The sequence below is a fragment of the Bacillus rossius genome, chromosome 2 (genome assembly GCF_032445375.1).
Source record: "Bacillus rossius redtenbacheri isolate Brsri chromosome 2, Brsri_v3, whole genome shotgun sequence".
NCBI classification, from domain to species: domain Eukaryota; kingdom Metazoa; phylum Arthropoda; class Insecta; order Phasmatodea; family Bacillidae; genus Bacillus; species Bacillus rossius.
The window spans coordinates 95,240,749-95,259,488 of NC_086331.1; the positions used below are offsets into that span (position 1 = coordinate 95,240,749).

The 18,740-nt window shown below is 32.4% G+C and overlaps 1 protein-coding gene across 4 annotated transcripts in view; it reads right to left on the reverse strand.

Moving 5' to 3' along the window:
* Positions 1–18,301, reverse strand: part of LOC134529485 (CTTNBP2 N-terminal-like protein) — a 173,204-nt gene extending 154,903 nt beyond the window's left edge. For 2 of the 4 annotated variants that reach the window (XM_063363624.1, XM_063363623.1), the window contains exon 1: positions 17,886–18,272. In XM_063363624.1, coding sequence (XP_063219694.1) covers positions 17,886–18,008 — 123 coding nt within the window. In that variant the 5' untranslated portion in view covers positions 18,009–18,272. Of the gene's footprint in view, positions 1–17,885 lie in introns of all 4 variants that reach the window. The other 2 variants (XM_063363622.1, XM_063363621.1) reach the window with 2 other exon arrangements.
* Between the last annotated feature and the right edge of the window lie 439 nt (positions 18,302–18,740).

Sequence of the window (18,740 nt, forward strand, 5' to 3'; positions counted from 1 at the left end):
TACCGACCATTGTTCAACATCATTTTATGACATGTCAAATAAAAATATGTAACTTTTCAGAAAGTTTCAATAATAACCTAACTCTGATCATGTTACAATAGCCAGTTGAAGGAAACAGCAATTCACTACAAGGAGTGTACTGAAAAATCTCATATTTTGAGTTGTAACACTATTTTACTGAGGTATTGATATAATTGATACTATGAATAATAGACATTAATAGGAGAAAAGAAACACCCCATTTAATTTATTTAAAGAAGACTATCTAAATCAACAAATATTTAAGTCATAAAAGAAATTTCTAGAATTGTTGATAGTTTGTTGGATGACTAAATTACTTCAAGGCTTCACGAAATGTTTTAATAATACCAAGTCCTCAGTATCACAGAATACATTCATTTGAACGTTTTCTTAAATAATTAAAGTTATATAACACTATAATGTTCGTGTGACTTAATTTTCTACATTTGAACTATTCTAACAGAACCTTGAGATTTCAGTTCACAGAGATATCTATAATTGGCTACAATTCTACCAGAATTTATGTCCAGTTTGCAGAATAAAAAGGAAGTGCAATTCCTACTCCAGCAATGAACTGATGTCCTAGCTCAGGATTTGATTTATTATTTCATTCAATAGACCATACAATGGTATAGAATATGTCAAAAAAATTACAAATAAACATAAATACAAACACATAAACAGGTACAAGAACAGTATTAAAAGCATTACAAAATTAAAATAATATAATACAACAGCTGCTCTTCCATGAATAAGCACCTATTATATATTATATATAAAAGAAATTATATATAAAAGAAAAGTCATACATAAAAAAAAAAATTACGATGCTACCTCCTGTTCATAATCATCTATATTATAAAAAGCCTTATGTGATAAGTAAAAAAATAATTCCTTTTTAAATAAATTATATTGGTTCATAATTTTTTTAACTGATGGTAATTTATTGAATAATCTAATACCAACATTTCTAACTGACTTTAAAGGTTTTTTCTTATTAACCCTTTGCAGATGAAAATCTGCATTAATTAATTAAAACAGGATCCAAATTGATTTTTCGTACTATGGTATTTACAAATTGAAGAGGGATGATTGATTACTCCAACTACGTTAGGACTAAGGTAAAAGTTATAGTGTAAATGTATTTAGTGTTTGTGATTTATTAGTTACACATAGTCTTTTGAGTAAGTCATAGTCATGCTAGTCTTTTGAGACTATAGCTGTGCCTAAAATTTCTGCAAGTCTAATACTTTGGGCAATTAAGGACTTAAAATCAACAAAATCCACAGGTCCTAATGGCATTCCCAATTTTATTCTTAAAGGCTGTGCCCAACTTTTAGTACCTCTACTTTATCACATTTTTAACACCAGTCTGAAATGGAATATATTTCCCAATAATTGGAAAATAGCAAAAATGATTCCTATTCATAAAAATTGTTCAAAATTAGATGTCTCAAACTACAGGCCAATATCATTACTTAATGGGTTCTCCAAAATCTTTGAAAAAATTATAGCTAAATTTTTAAATTTTCGACTTTGTAATATTCTCACCAATAATCAACATGGTTTCAGGTCTGGTATGTCTACTACCACTAATCTTCTTACCTTTCTTAATCCTGTATATAATATAGTTACTAATAGGGGTCAGGCCAATGCCTGTTACCTCGACCATTCCTTACTTCTTATTAAATTATCCCATTTAGGTCTTTGTGGAAACTATATCAAAAGGTTCTCAAGTTACCTTTCCAACAGAAGTTTTTTTGTAACGATCAACAATCATAGATCTTCTCAGTATAATGCGTGTTCTGGTGTTCCCCAGGGAGGTACTCTTTCACCTCTTCTCTTTAATATATTTATTAACGACATTACACAAGTACTTTGCTACTCTACTGGCATTATTTTTGCTGATGACCTAAAAATCTATAAAATTATTTATTCCTTAGAGGATTTTGAATTATTACAAGAAGATATTATTAAAGTTAATAATTGGTGTCTAAGAAACTTGGTCAAACTCAACAAAGATAAAACCAAGGTCATATCTTTCACTAGGAAATACCATCCAATTAAATATTCATACAAATTAGCGAATTCTATTATCTCTCAAGCCCACTACACAAAGGATCTCGGTATCATTCTTGATTCAAAATATATTTCCATAAACATGCAGATTACATATATTCCTATGCACGAAGAACTCTAGCGCTTATAAAATTTATTACTTCTTATGCAACCAACTCACTCACTTATCTCTCTTTACATGGCACTTATAAGATCAAAATTAGAATATGGTTCTGTTATCTGGAATGGCATCAACTTAACAGATACTGAAAAAATTGAAAGTATTCAAAATAAAGTTATAGATTTAATTATTACGAGGAACCTCCCACACCCCACTTGGACACCCCTGGTAGACCGTAGGGCCTATCATGATGCCCATTTTGTTCATAATTGTTACATTCATAAATTCAGATGTCCTTATTTTGACAATACTGCCTTAAGAATTCCTCAATTCAATTCCCGCTTACCCTCTACTCTGTGTACTCTTCATACTAATAATGATATTATTTATAGACTTATAACAAACTACAATAATCTATATTTTAATTCCAACAGTGTTTAATTATAAATTCTGATTTATGTCTGTCATATCTATATTATTTTTCCTTCAATTGTTCTCTTAACATTTAATAATATGATTTTACCTATATGTTTTATGTGTTATGGTTCTTTAACCTTTGTTAGTGTTTTGTCTGTTTTGTTATTATCACTGCTAGTGCTCTCGTTTGCTGGCCATCTGTAGATGTTTTCCTCCTATGGTACCGAAGGAGGTGGGAGTCCATACACTGGTAGTGATAACTGTGTTCCTGTTATTGCATGTAGTGCCCACCACTAAAGTCTACGACTGTTGGTGGGCATGTGACAAATTCCAAATAAATAAAAAATAAAAAAATATTTGCACACCAAATTGAATCTGTCCTGATATTTTTATGTCAATGATATTTTGATGCTAGTAATGGAATCACCAATGAATTTACATGATTTTAAATACAGTAATTCAGTTACGTGACTAGCAAACCAGAGTCCTGTCTAATTACCTTATATTACTAATAAGAGATTCATGTGTTACTGAGCTACCTTTCTTTGATGAACTATTTAATTTAAATGTTTTGAGTTTCATTAGATCTGACACTCAAGTTTCTTATAGATATTACCAGAATTCAAATTGGTTAATAACTTAGTTCAACTATAATTAACTTTAAATACACACATATTAAGAAAAAAGTATTTGTTTATCTGCTTATTTAATTTGTTGTCATTATATTATTGTATTTTTGTACAACACAACTTGTACAAAGTCTTTATGAAAATTTGCACACATAGTAAACTGAACTAAAATTAAAATTTCAAAGGCGTAATTTTAAATGTATTTATATACATGTAATATATATCTATTATTTCTAAATGATTTTACTGCATCTAGTATATTCATTTAGTAAACAGTCTGAAATTAATATTGTTAGTCAACTGTTTGGCGTTTGAATTGTAGGAATGTTAGCTAGTTTAATTGCTTGTGAGTGGCATGTTTGGTTGTATGTATTTTTCACTAGTTGTTTCCATGTGAATTTTATCTTTTCACAATTTTATAAATATGTTTTTCTGAATTAGTTATTTATAAAAGATTGCCATAGTAACCACAAATTATAAATATAAAAAAGGGTAAGTTTTTGAAGCTGTTGAGAAATAAGGTGAAAAGTAACTAAAGTGAAAGGTTTCAGATAGAAATAAAAATGCAATTATGCAAGAATTTTATTATTTCAACAATGATTGTATGTTTTAGTAATGTGCTTACCTAACTTTCACTTAATTATTGTTTACCTTATTACCCAGAAACTGTGGTAATACTATACGAGAAGGGTTTTTCCATTAATAAATAATTATGAATTGTTAATTTTTTAACTGACCTTTTAAATTATTTAATAAAAAAGCAGTGCAATATGTCAAATACTTTATTGTTAGTTAACCTTTTAATAGTTAGGTAAACTAAATTATAAATGCAGTAAGAGTGTGTTAAAAGTTGGTAAAGTCATGTTAGCTAAATTTAAAATACATACTGTAAAATTGTGTGGACTGTTGGTTAGGTTAACTACATTTAAAATAGGTAATTCCTAATCAACATTTAACAATATTTTACAATATTTTAAACATAGCTAGCAGTACTTAATAACGGATACATGCTGCTTCACATAAAAAAAAATTCTAAAAATCTGAAAAGGTACATATTTTCTATAAATATCCCTCATGATTGTGTAAAAGGGTGTTGCATTATTCATAGTTGTTTATTAGCTGACACAAATTTTATTTTCAGGTACAGTGGACGTATTGTTGATTGATTAGCGCCATATTTATTATGACAGAACAAATGTAATTTTAAAGATAGTTTCTTAAAATGTGTTCAGAAATGTTTGGCAGTGTGACCATGTAAGCATGAAAATGTGTTTCCCACAAAGGATAGTCAACTGGGGTAAGTGTTGGAATTTAGTTCTGATATATGATTCTGTTATATGTAGTAGGGTTTTTTTAAGAGCTATGATTGAACTTTTGGTGTGGGTTTGTTGTTTTCATAGAGCGCTCATTTTTTGTGGATGAAATACATTGTGGTTCAGGGACTGTGCCAAGGAATGCTAATAAGTTATGTGGTGTTCCATAAATGTTTGTAATTTTTTTTGAGTATAGTGGAAAAGTGGAATTTATTCGAATATTTACTTTAGTATGGTGATTTGTCAAGTTAAGTAAAGTGTCCAAAATGTGGGGTAGTTATTGAATTGGCTCAGAATAGCGAATGGTTTTGTGTAGGGAAGAAACTACAAACTGTAAAATGCAATTTCAAAAAAGCATTTCGACATGGTACATGGTTTTTGCAGAGACATCTTTCAGTTGAAACTGTAGGTATTAAAGATGACTTTTTATTTACTATTCCACATCAGCGATGCAAATACATTGAGGGAAATTATAATGCAATTGATAAGAACGTTACAGTTAGATGGTCATTTAGCCAAGTGTTTATTAAATGGAGTAAGAATATGACTGTAGGGAGATTGGGTGATGAGGAACTGTTGTAGAGATTGTTAAAGTAAAGTTTGGCAAAAAGGAAGGTGAAAAAAATGGCAGAGTCATGCAGAGACAGTGGCTTTTTGGGGGCATCCAAGTATATCAAAGCATACATTCTGCCTGGAACAACAACTGTAAGTGACTGTTGATGAGCTCACAACTGTTTTTCTGATCAAAACTAAGTGCACCTTCGGGTAAATGGTAGCATGAATTTTGAAGATCAGAAAAGTAGGGCAAACACACAAAGAATGGAATGTGTGTGACAAGATGTGAGGCAGGGAATGCCACCTTATGTTTGGGGAGTCCTTATTTCATTGGATGTTTTGCTGACTTAATGTTTTGCTGAAGATATGCAGATGAAATGGACAATAAATTTCCTACGTTAGGCCATATAGTAAAGTTCTTAATTTAAGTATAACAATAAATTTCCTAGGTTACATGTAACAATACATTTTCTAAGTTACATAATACAATAAATATCTTAAGTAGGTAATACAATAAATTTTATAGGTTACGTAACACAATAAATTCCAGGGTTAGCTGCAACAGTAAATTCTTTAGGTTGGTTTTAACTGTAAAATACTTACGTTAGGTATAAAAACACATTTCCTAGATTATTTGTAACAGTAAATTTCTGAGGTTGGTTTTGCTATTGTTTAAGTAATAAAAAGAAGGTGCAAGATTGTTTAGGTTATGTCAGCTAAATAATGCCTTGAAATTGTGTAAAAAAATAATAATTTTGCTGAAAATTGTGTTATATCAACTGATTTCTAGGAAACTCTGTACTATAAAACAGTTTTAAGTCAGAAGAAACTGGTTCTTTAGCAACATATTGATAGGAAATTATTTAATTTGTTGTAAATTGTTTGTTGTAGAACTTTTTTATAATTTTCAAAATCAATATTTGTCTCAATTTTAATGGCTATTAATTCACAATTTTGCAAAGCTGCACTCCTTGAGGTTTACCTAACTAGCCTAATCTACCAAATATCGAAACTATTTACAGTATATTAAAGGTAGCTTTTAAAGTAACCTAAACAACCATTGAAACATATTTATTAAGTAAAATGTAGCTACCCTAACCCAACTGTTAAAATTGTAGGGAAAAAGAATTTTAAAAAAAAAGTATTAATTGAAAAATTATCAACATTCATGAAACAATGATATTAGAGCAAATGTACCAATTTTACATCCATATTTACTCATTGTGAACTTGATGAAACACAACTTTCACTAGCTTCAAGGCCATTTTCCAATACCAAGTTACCAAAAATATCATGCATTCAGGATCAAGTGCACAGGATTTTAAACATACCTACTAAATTAAACAGTATACATAGTTTACAACAGGAAAAATGAATAGAAGGTCATGCCATAAAGATGAAATGCAGATACATTATATATCTATAATAATATTATAAAGCTGAAGAGTTTGTTTGTTTGTTTGAACGCGCTAATCTCAGGAACCACTGGTCCAATTTGAAAAATTCTTTCAGTGTTGGATAGTACATTTATTGAGGAAGGCTGGCTATATTATACTATCAATAACATTAGGGATCCTTACTAAAAGTCCAATTTAGAATCAAATGCATTGGAGGGGGTTAGATACAACATGCAGTACACGTACGAAGTGTGTGTTGACAATGCAGCAGGCGCTAGAAGTTTATTTCCTATTGCCTATTAACATTGTTGCCACGCACTAGATGCCTTATCATTCTTAATTTTCCCATACAAGTAAAAAACACCCCTGTGATATTAACAACGAAGCAATCAGTACCCTCATAAGAGTTCAATTAGTATTTAAATACTTTTTATCACTTTAAATTGCAAACCTAAACTATTGTTTTTTTTTCCCTCTCTCTGTGTTTGATTTGTTTTTTTATTGCCCTTTTCTTCAAGTATATATATTTTACAGACTTGAAACTTCACAGTAAAGTTCCTTATGTTACGCAGGATGACATTTTCCGAAAATTAGATCCCATGGGTGGTTAAAACAAGGCAACAGTGGGTACTTTGTCTGCATGAGAACAGGATTTTGCATTGTTTATGCCTTTTGCATCTCCATGGCAACGGGCATCGCGCGGCAGTGGCGTACCCACAAGGAGGGGCATGTATAATGAGCGGCGCAAGAGTGATCTGGCTGTAGACTGCCGTAGCGAAGTACGGGTACATCAGTTGTACGTTGCGTGCACGAGTCGGGAAACCATCGGTGCTATTCATTTTCCCTTCTGTACATCATACAGCATTGCAATAAATTTTTACTGATTTTTTTTTATTTACCATTACTGTAAATGGGAGATGTGGCTTAATTTTTTTCAGTTAGTATAGCCGTGCGAAGACGGGTCGGGCAGCTAGTTACATATAACAACAAAACAGCAATTTTGTGTCAGTTCAATTACCTTGTTGACCTCACCAATTCTGATTACAATGAAATTTGGTACAAAGGATACATAAAGATAAGTAATTTTCAGATTTTTATTTTCAAACATTTCCATAATACAGACATAAAAATTATATTTCAACCATTTCAATGTTATTCATTCACTGTAACTTTTGACAATGAATATCACAAAACACGCTAGCTCAGACAATTATCAAAAAATATATATTTTATAACTACAACCTTCTTCTAAACAACAAATATTTGTGAAATTATTACATATATGCACCTGAAAAACAGTTATATGTACTTTACATATATCTCCATGCCTTACTAAAGGATTAAGTTACTTCAGCACTACCTTGCCACTGCAGTGCCAGATTTATACTTGGCACATGGGTAGAAGAAAAGTGTAGCTATAAAATATTTATATATTTTTTTAATAATTTTCTGAGGTAGCATGTTTTGAGATATTCAAGGTCAAAAGTTACAGCAAATGACTTTAAAATGGTAATCCATCGCAAGTAGGCCATGTAGAATACCCATAAAAACCTGCTTTTATTAGCTTTTCAATGGTTTTTGAACTTTTGCTCTACTACAATTAGGGAAAAGTTGCAGCCATTTAAGACTGTGTGTCATTTTTTATGAAAAGGTTGATTTATATTATGTTAGCATCTTAAACAATTTTGAAAATAAAAATATGATATTTGGCACAATAACTAACCTTGTCATATAGGTATGTCTTTTATTTCATACAAAACTGAACTCGTGAGATCAAAAATTTACTAATTTTTATTGATCAAACATGGAATCTCTCAAAAGTGTAATAACAGGAACACTTAGTCTATGTACCTATATTGAAAAAACTGTAGCCTACAATCATTTCAACGGTTGGTAAGGAGTTACCAATTTAAAATATGTAGCAAACTTAACATAACCAATTGAGATTATTTTATAGTATTCTTAATGTAAATAACTTAACAAAACAAACTTTTTACATGCTTTCACAGAATTTTTAACATAGCTACCCTAACCAACTATCAACAATAATTTAAAGTACGTATTCTAAAAGTAGCTTAACCCAACCCAGCCAACCATTTTCACAAAATCACAAATTGTAATGTACCAAATCTAATCTAACCTAACTACTCATTAAAATTGTAAACTGTATTTATCAGACATTGAGGCTTTTTAGAATGAGAAGTAAAAAAAATGGAAAACCTCACTTTTACACTCTACACACATCCCTAAATTTACCCTGACGGGATGGTTTCTTCATTCCTACTAGTTTTTTGAAAAATAGTTGTTTATAGCTTACATTACTATGCCAACCTCGGACATTGCGACTTCATGGAACGAAAAGTAAATAAAAACTGAAATATGTTTTTCGAGTACTAAAGACGTCCCTACATTTACCCTGAAAACATGGATTCTTAATTCGTACTGGTTTGTGAAAAATAACAGTTTAAAGCTTACATTACAATACCTGCATTTTCACACTGCAGCCACCAATCATTGTTTACCCGCAATCATGTACGTATCTCTTTGTCTAGCACAACTTTAGCCAACTTTGGAGGATTAAAAATACAATTTCTTCTATTTCATATATTGAAGTTTACCTCTGGATCCTGAAGGCTTGATCCTGTGCTACATGATGCTTGCTGTTTTAATTCAGTACGTCGAAAGATCCTGATGACATGATCCTGATGCCTAGATCATGTGGTACATGATGCTTGCTGTTTTAATTCAGTACGTCAAAAGATCCTGATGCTGTTTTAACTCACTACGTCAGAATATTCTGTACATAAAAAAAAATATTGTTATATAATAATGAATTATGATCATACATTGAAAAAAAATGATTTTTTTTTTATCAACCTACAATCATAATTCTTCCTTATTTTGCAATTTCTTTTATATGCATGATCATCTGACATACTGAACTAAAACAAGCATCATGTACCACAGGATCAAGCCATCAGGATCAAGCCTTCATGATCCAGGGATAAACTTGGATACATGAAACACCAGCCATATCCAACACAGAATATACAACGGTTGTACACAAAGAATTCCCTGGAAAGACTGAAAAATTCAACGTGTCAGCTACTTCAGTGAATAGCACGTATTCCTCACAGAAAATGAAAAACGTTAACAATTCAATTCAAATTTTTGTCTCCCGTTAGACTCATTTATTACAATGTGACTCAATATATAACGTACTTTAAATGCAATGGAACAAAACAAATATTTCCTAATACAATTACTTATTCTAATAAATAAACAAACCTGAAATATAAGCATTAAAAATTCCTTACAATTACAATACAAGTTTCATTATTACAACACATACATTGATTAAAGTTCTCCAACAAAAAAATTTTTTAAAAACCCACACGAGTAAACAATGAATGTCAGCAATTGCATGAATACATATGTATTGTAGTGTAGGCTGTAAACTGTTATTTTTTCACAAACCAGTAGGAATTAAGAAACCTTCCATTCAGGGTTGATTTAGGAACATCTCTAAATATGGAAAACATGTGTACCGTGTGTACCTGCGTACACATGCAAAGGTTAGTGCCCCTGACTTGTCAATGAATACCACCTGCGCAACAATGAGCGTGCGGCCGTTCAAACCCTGCGGAAGGAGGTCGGCCGTTGTCGGACGAGTTCGTGCGCCGTCAGCTGCGCGCGGATCTGGAGGAAACGGAAGTTGGGCTGGCTTCCCCCAAATAGACGAGACTGTTCTTCTTCCAGCTCGTCAGGGGAGTCAGCGCGTATAAAAGGGCATGCGCCAAGTCAACCAATGAGCAGAACAACTGGACATCAGCGGGCAGGCTGCCAAGCTGCTCCGACACCGCTCGCCGGCCTACACCGTCAAAATACCACTGCCGCCAGAGGACCAAGAAGACTTTGACTGGGTGAGACCTCTTCAAGTTGTAAACAGGAATTTAGACAGTTAAGAAGAAGCGGCGCTGTTTTTGGCATAAAATTCTTCAGAGTGGTTATTAACTAAATTCGAAGGTCCAACTACCAGGCCAAGAGGGCGCGCGATAGCAACTTCCGTGAGGGCCGAGCGAGCTGGTGTAGCAAAACTATCACGACCCAATCACGTCACTTAAAAACTATACGGACCTTAACTCACCACAGAATGTAATGAAGAATCGTAGCCATAACGACCCGAAGATAGTACATACGGCATGACTATTTGCGGACACAAGGGATGGCGCGCACGATAAGAATTACGTGTTACGGAAGCAATGTGTAGGAGGCTTCACGTGGTAGCGGCGGAATAGAAGCATAAAACTGATTGTATAGACATAGTCTCATGCTATGTTACGTTGTATTAATGTGGGTGTTGGGTCATTCCATGTCAGTTCAACCACACCATGACACCCACCGTCTCAGATTTTGACGAAACTTGGCATGGTTGTTCTATTCATTGATGTAAGTAACCATACCAATTTGTTTTGCTCTATCTCTAATAGTTTATATTTTACAGCCCTTTAAAGTTTATGGATTATTGGCATTTTAATCATCTGACCGCCATTAACTAAATTTGTTGTCTGATTGAAAAAATTCATTTTTTTTATTTACTAACCATTTTGTCTGAAAAATTTTTAAGTTTGGGTCAATGTAGCAGGAATAATATAAATAATGAACAAAACTACTAAGTGTTTATTTGGAACCATAAAAAAATCTCAAAGTGTAATTTTTATGATTATCGAAACAAAATGTAGAGTTTTACGGAAAATGGTAAATCTCATAAAGGGAAAAGGATAATCATTAAATCTCTGTTTTGTTTTTGTTCTAAAAGATATGTTCTACCACATTAAACAGTAAGATTCGTGTTTTTTTACTCCTTTGATAATTTTTTTCACTTCAAAACACTAAAATCAGTTAATTATTTAATTTTGGTTAAAAAGCGGGGCTATTTGCCTGCCTGCATGTGTTTCTGAATTATATACAGATGATTAAAATACCATATTTTCATTTTGGTATCCCACACACCTTTTTATAAAATAAATTGCCTTACTTGCTGCTTCCTGTTTCCCATGCTGTCAAATTCTGCATTCCTGCCATGACATCAACCTGTTCCCTTTACACTCACAAATACGAACAGAACTGACCTCAGTAATGAGATTGCAGTTCAATTTAAATATAATTATTAAATTACAGTACATAAAACATTAGTGTGTTTACTTACACATGCAATACTCCTATGTTATTAAGGCTTACAGTTATTGCGGTTGTAACACTGTTAGGTCATTGTAGTTCAAAATTCTTCTAGATTGTCAAATTTTGATTGGATATTTGTCATACATTCTTGTGAAAACTGATAGGTTCTTCCAGTCATTGTTTTTGGCGGTTCCACCATAGCAATAATATGAGGAATGGGCACAGCACATGTATCTTATTTCTTGGGCCAAAAAAAGGATGGTGATGGTCCGCGGGGATGAAGAAACTGTACCGTGACATCTTGTTGTTCAGCATTTATCTCATTCACCATGCCAAAGTACCAGAATCTGTCATAAACACAAGCAATAAAACATCCAGGGTACAAATCTTCTTATTTCACGAGATAGTTTTGCTGAATGCTAAATAAATTAAAAACAATAGGTGCTTTTTCATCCTTGCTAATTCTTCGAGCCTCAATTGTTTGTGAATCATTTTGTGGCTGAAATTTGTGAAATGATCTTGTCCCTGGAATAGTTTGAACATCTTTGAAGCGACTTTCCATAGCAAGACGAGTCAATTTAACTGCTTCTTTAGTAATAAAATGGAAACTGATATTTTCAATTCTGGTCTTGCAGAAGTCAAACAGTTCAGCCACTGTTATAATTTGTTTTTCCAGAGGTCATTTAAGACTTTCCCTCTGAGCTATGCGTTTTACAGTACCTCCTATTCCGTCGCATTCCGTTTAGCCATGGCTGGTCGCAAAAAATGACCACTGAGCTCTCAGTAAAAAATCTCTCTCATGTAGACACAGGTTTACGAAGTTGTATTTATTTTTATATTGTGCTGCTCACCCATCACTAAAGTAATGAATCTCTTTAATGTGTGGGTGGTTATCTTTCAAAAAGGCAGTCATAGTTTTTTAGATTCCGTACACCATACTTACATCATGTTTGAGGTCATCAGATATGATGCAAACAGGTAGAACAAGCTTGTTGCCAATTGCATCCTTGCAGTCAATGATTACCGGATGAATAGTGCATGAATCTGAAGTCCAGTGGTAACCTTGGGCTTCCTCTTGTATTGTGAAAGCATAATTTTCACTGAAGTCCATTGAAATTACAGCTACATTGGAAAGAGCTGTTTCCTTTAAAATTTTTAAAGTAGATGCTTGTGATTTGGCAATGTAAGAATGAGGTAATTATTAATTTGTTTAGTTTTTCAACTAATGTTTCTATAAATTCAACAACAGAGCTGGAACACCTTATCATTTCAGTTCGATCTGTGGAAACCCACTGACTGAACTCAATAACGTCTTCATTGTCATATTCTTTAAACTTTGTCTGTAAAAAATGGACAAGGTTATCTTTTGATGAACATTTGTCACAATGCCTTAACATACATTATCTTGTTACTCCTTCACAAACCATGAGCAATATCAGTTCTTTGTAATCTTCCTCTATACCGGCTCCATGAATCAATAAAATAACATTCTGGTGTATTGTGCACACGCATACTAAGTATGTGCCAATAGAGGCAGCTAAAACGCACCATTTAGGTCTCAAGAAACAGAATTTTGAAAAACCTATTTTCAAATGAGGATGCTCCCATTTAAAACTTGAGTATAGCTCAGAAAGATTACATACACAAAATCAAACGCTTTCTCTCATAAACCTTTTTTCCTATACTCACGACATCCTTCATCCCTGGCAGAATTCTACAATGTTCATCACTCTGATAAAATTGTTTCACTAAATCAATAGTTTCAATGCTTAGCTGTTTTCCTTGCTTAGGGTCTGGTTCGCCTAAAAAAACCCTTGTCTTTAAACACATGTTGAGCCTTACGAACAGAATAATCAGATGTGTTAAAAGTTTCTTTTATTTCTTTTCTTGACCACAACAGAGAAGCTGGTATTGTTAACATTTGAATGTGTTTTTTTCTTGATGCACCTATAATTTCCTTTTTAATAATGTTCACTAGTTTATCCATGTCTTCACTGTTCTGCAACATACTTTTTTCCAACAAGTTTTTTTTTATGTGGTAGATCAACTTCAAGAACAGTTTCAATTTTTGATTTTACTTTTTCATGAACTTTTTGTAGCTTTTCTTTAGCATAACTTGATTTGCTATGATGACCAAGTGCATGTAATTTCATTGGTGAACATCCAATTTCATGAAATGAGCAATTTAGCTCGTCAATTACAGTATTCTTTTGAAGTTGGTTTAGTTCATCTCTAAATGTTAGTCCTATATCCTTTGTTTGTCCATTCTCGTGCTCATCATTACTTTCAACCTTGTCAGCTTCTTTATCTTTTAAAAGTTTATTCCTGCAAAGTTTATTCCTGCAAAACGCACAAAGTTTCTGACCAGGTTTAACCTTGTACCCATTTGATAAGATGATTCTACTCTGCTATACAGTTAAAACACGAAGTGCTATTTTAATAACAGTTTTATGTCTTTTGAAAGGATCACAACACACCTTTTGTAAAAATTCATACTTCTTTAAAAACACACTTTCATGGTGAAGGCAAACAGTTGTTAACTTGTTGGATTCACATCTTAATGTCAAAAGATTCAAATCTTCTTCAGAAAGTTTTTCAATACCTTGTATAGACTTGTCCTTGACAAAGTGTAACAGATGGCAATCACTTTCAGTAGTTTCTCCAACACTGCACTTTTTCTCCATTGTTCAACAAAACATAACAACAATGCACTTTGGTACTCACTTACTTTAATAAAAACACATAAATACTATCAATAACACTCATTTACTGAAATGCTTAATTGACTGTTATGTATAAGCACCAATCTTACTTCTTTCATGGCAACTTCCTGTGACGGACTGACGTGGAAGCTATATTAAATAATGCTGCTGTGAGGGGAAGGCAGGTTTGGACATGCACAAGGTCACACACAGCCCGCCTTGTTCTCTCTCTATGCACGGATTGTATCAGATGCTGGCCTTCATGCTTATCTCCTGGGAAGATCTTGCATATGGATCTGGAAGAGGGTGAGCACAGAAGACAAGGGAAGGGGTGTGTGAAGTCCGAAGCCAGGCACAAACACAAAAAAATAGGTAAACTACACTGACAGTTGTTTACGTATTTGCAAGTGGAAAAGGAACAGGATGGTGTCATGGCACGAATGCAGGGCTTTGACAGCATGGGAAACAGGAAGCAGCAAGTAAGGTAATTTATTTTATAAAAAAGCGTGTGGGATACCAAATGGAAAATATGGTATTTTAATCATCTATTTATAATTCAGAAACACAGTCAGGCAAATAGCGGCCAAAGCAGCTTTATAATCAAAATTAAATAATATGGTAAATATGTAGAGTAGTGGTATATGGAAAAAAAATGCTAAAAATCCAAAAATACTTTTATTATATGCTCTTTCACTTCCTCTTTTCAAAACAATCGGCGGAGATAAGAAATTCCAAATACTTTAGGAGATATCGAAATTTTTAATTTTCATAGTTCGGCGATATTTGTTAAAAAAAATTCAAAATTCCGAAAATACTTTTATTCTATGCTCTTTAACTTCCTCTTTTCATTAAACCCGGCGGAGATAATAAATTCCAAATACTTTAGGAGATATCGAATTTTTATCACAATACCTTGCATTCATGCGGCCTCCATTGTTTCTTGTTTACGAGAATGATTTTTTTTTTTTTCCCCGCGACGTAGGTGAACGACTAAATCATTTTCTACTAATGGCAAAGGAATTGTACCCACCTCTAACTTAGGTGAGTTTTTAACGTTTCAAATTTTAATGTTTTATTTTTGTTATTTGGATTTGTTGCGCAAGTAATAAGTAAAAAAAATATTACGTGAGTTCCTACTGTTCATCCTTTGTCCCGGTTTATTTGGTCAGGTCAGTTACATTATAAATACTTTAAAATAAACAACCAATGAAATGAATTTACATTATTTTTAATGTCCGCTTAGTTTGAAAGTATTTTTAATGTAACTGACCTGACCTAATCGACCATTTTAGTTCCTACTGTTCATCCTTTGTCACCGGTTTGTTTGGTCAGGTCAGTTACATTATAAATATTTTAAAACTAAACAGCCATTAAAATTAATTCACGTTATTTTTAATGTCGGCTTAGTTTGAAAGTATTAATAATGTAACTGACCTGACCTAATCGACCATTTTATTAATTACGCATTCACGAACACACAGCAAAATAACAAAAATTGTGATGTTCCAATGGTTGCACAGGTCTTGTATTGCAAAATTAAAAAAAAAAAAATCTCCTAAAGTATTTGGAATTTCTTATCTGTGCCGGTTGTTTTGAAAAGAGGAAGTGAAAGAGCATATAATAAAAGTATTTTCGGATTTTTAGCATTTTTTTTCGCATATACCGTTTCTCTATATATTTACCAATAATTAACTCATTTTAGTGTTTTGAAGTGAAAAAAATTATCAAAGGAGTAAAGAAACCACGAATCTTACTGTTTAATGGGGTAGAACATATCTTTTAGAACAATAACAAAACAGAGATTTAATGATTATCCTTTTCCCTTTATGGGATTTACCATTTTCCGTAAAACTCTACATTTTGTTTCGATAATCATAAAAATTACACTTTGAGATTTTTTTTATGGTTCCAAATAAACACTTAGTAGTTTTGTTCATTTTGTATATTATTCCTGCTACATTGATCCACACTTAAAAATTTTTTCAAACAAAATGGTTAGTAAATAAAAAAAATATGAATTTTTTTCCATCGGACAACACATCTAGTTAACGGCGGCTAGATGATTAAAATTCCAATAATCCATAAACTTTAAGGGGTTGTAAAATCTAAACCACTAGAGATAGAGCAAAACAAATTGGTATGGTTACTTACATCAATAAATTGAACAACCATGCCAAGATTCGTCAAAATCTGAGACGGTGGGTGTCAAAAATAGATTTTTTTGGTTGATTTGGTATGGAATGACCCTGTTGTTAATCTTAACCAAGGGTTGTGTGCTAAAATAAGGTTAAAGAAATAAATGTAACCACCTGTAAAGTACAATGTACATGGACTAAGGAACTGGAGTTAATGATAAGAGAATTAGTTACCTATTAAGGTTATGAATGTTCGTTGTGACTAACACTTTGTATTTTTCAAGCCTCTGCAGGTTAGATTGACGGCATACTGGTCGTAGGCTGTGACGAGATCACGCCTCGACAGAATTAAGGCTATTTGGTTTGTACATGTTTCATAATTATTCACAGAGTGTTAATTCGTCTGTCTTGTGTTGCAGTGGGATCATGTATCAGCCATTCGACATCACAAGGACCCGGCTTATTTACGACACATGTCAGTTTGAGGTTCAATGAAATACGTGTGTGTGTTATTGGGCTTGTTAATAAATTATCATTGGAATGAATTCTACTTAACAGATAATTTACGAACCACCCGCAAAAGTTCTTTTTCCTCCTTGTTAGGGTTTTCCTATGTTTATAGTAAAACCCGTGAAACATGTATTCCTATGTATCGTAGCTAAACAATGAATGGCATCGGCATCGTAAAAGCACAGGTATTGCAATGTAAAATTTCAATTTCTTTACAAACCAGTAGAAATTATGAAACCATCTCTTCGGAGTAATTTTAGTGTGTGAAAACCATATTTTCCTATGTTTTTCCTTACCTACCGTTCTAAAAAGCCACGACGTCCGATAATTACCTTGTAAACTACAGGTCAACTACTTGAAGTATCAAAATCCCCTCTTAGAGAATGATTGCAAAAATTGTCAATAAGTAAAAAAGCATTTTTTTAATTTTTTTTATAAAAGTGGCATTTCTTCAGTATTACCACTAGCATTACCCAAACAAATATCCACACAACTTGAAAGTTTTTTTAATGTATCTAACCTAACCCAACTGACCATTCTAATGTTATTACATTATTTGTAATGTGGCTAACTTAACCTAACCAAACCAGGCATTAAAACTGTCCACTACTTATAAACTAATTGAACTATGACTCAAAAATATAATTGGTTCCCTTCTGAATAATTTCTACAAGAATATCATCCAACCTTATTACCTATTGCAAACAATAAGCTACAATAAATACAAATTAGATTTTTTTTTTCCTACAGGATAGCCTTTAAATTATAAACTTACCCCTTTCTGTAAACACTCTGATCAATGCAGACGGGTCTACCAGGTGCAGAAAAATAAAAACGTTTACTAACCTTAAGAGTATTGCTAGGTTTATCCAAAGGTTCGAATGCCGGCATTTTATGTTGGTGTTGCGGAGATTTTGACGTTTCCTGTATCGGTATTTTGGAGGTGTTCAAGTTGGAAGCCATTTTCATTTAAATCAAAGTATCCTACTGCCACAAATAATATAAAGTACATGCATCAAGTCAGATTTTTATTCCTAATGTTCCTTCCCTTTGTATTTGTCGTATCTTTAGAAAAACCAAAATTAAAAATAAACACTCAGATTGTTACTAATAATTCGCTCAGTACTAAATAGCTCTAGTCGTTTTAAAAAATAAAAACTACAAACAAACTTCATAATAATAACCAGTCAGCATACAATTTCACAATACCAGTATAAATACAATAAACATCAATTCTATTGCACAGAAAAATAAGTTGTATTGAAAGTAAAAACCTATTTCTTAAAGCAGAAAACAAATTAAAGTACACTAGCACTACCATGCGGTTGGAAAATTAACTATGAAAACATATATGTCTAAAACTTGTATTAAAAATTAATAAAATTGACGATTAAATAGCATTCACCAATTTCAGAAACTATTAATACTATATTATGTACATGAAACCACTTTTTGGTAATAATAGAAACAAAAAGAAAGAAAATATTTAGTTATCTATTTTTAATTTTTTTTTTGTTGAAAACATAAATAAGGACTTTAAAATATTCAAACGAAAACACTAAGGCCTACCACCTTCTGTCATTGTGACTAGTGATGCTAGTGTGGTAAAGGCATCAGCTAACATTATTTATGACTGACTGGCTTGACATGCAACCGTGTAATACTCTTTATTTCTCTTTATTATCTTTATTTAATTACTCT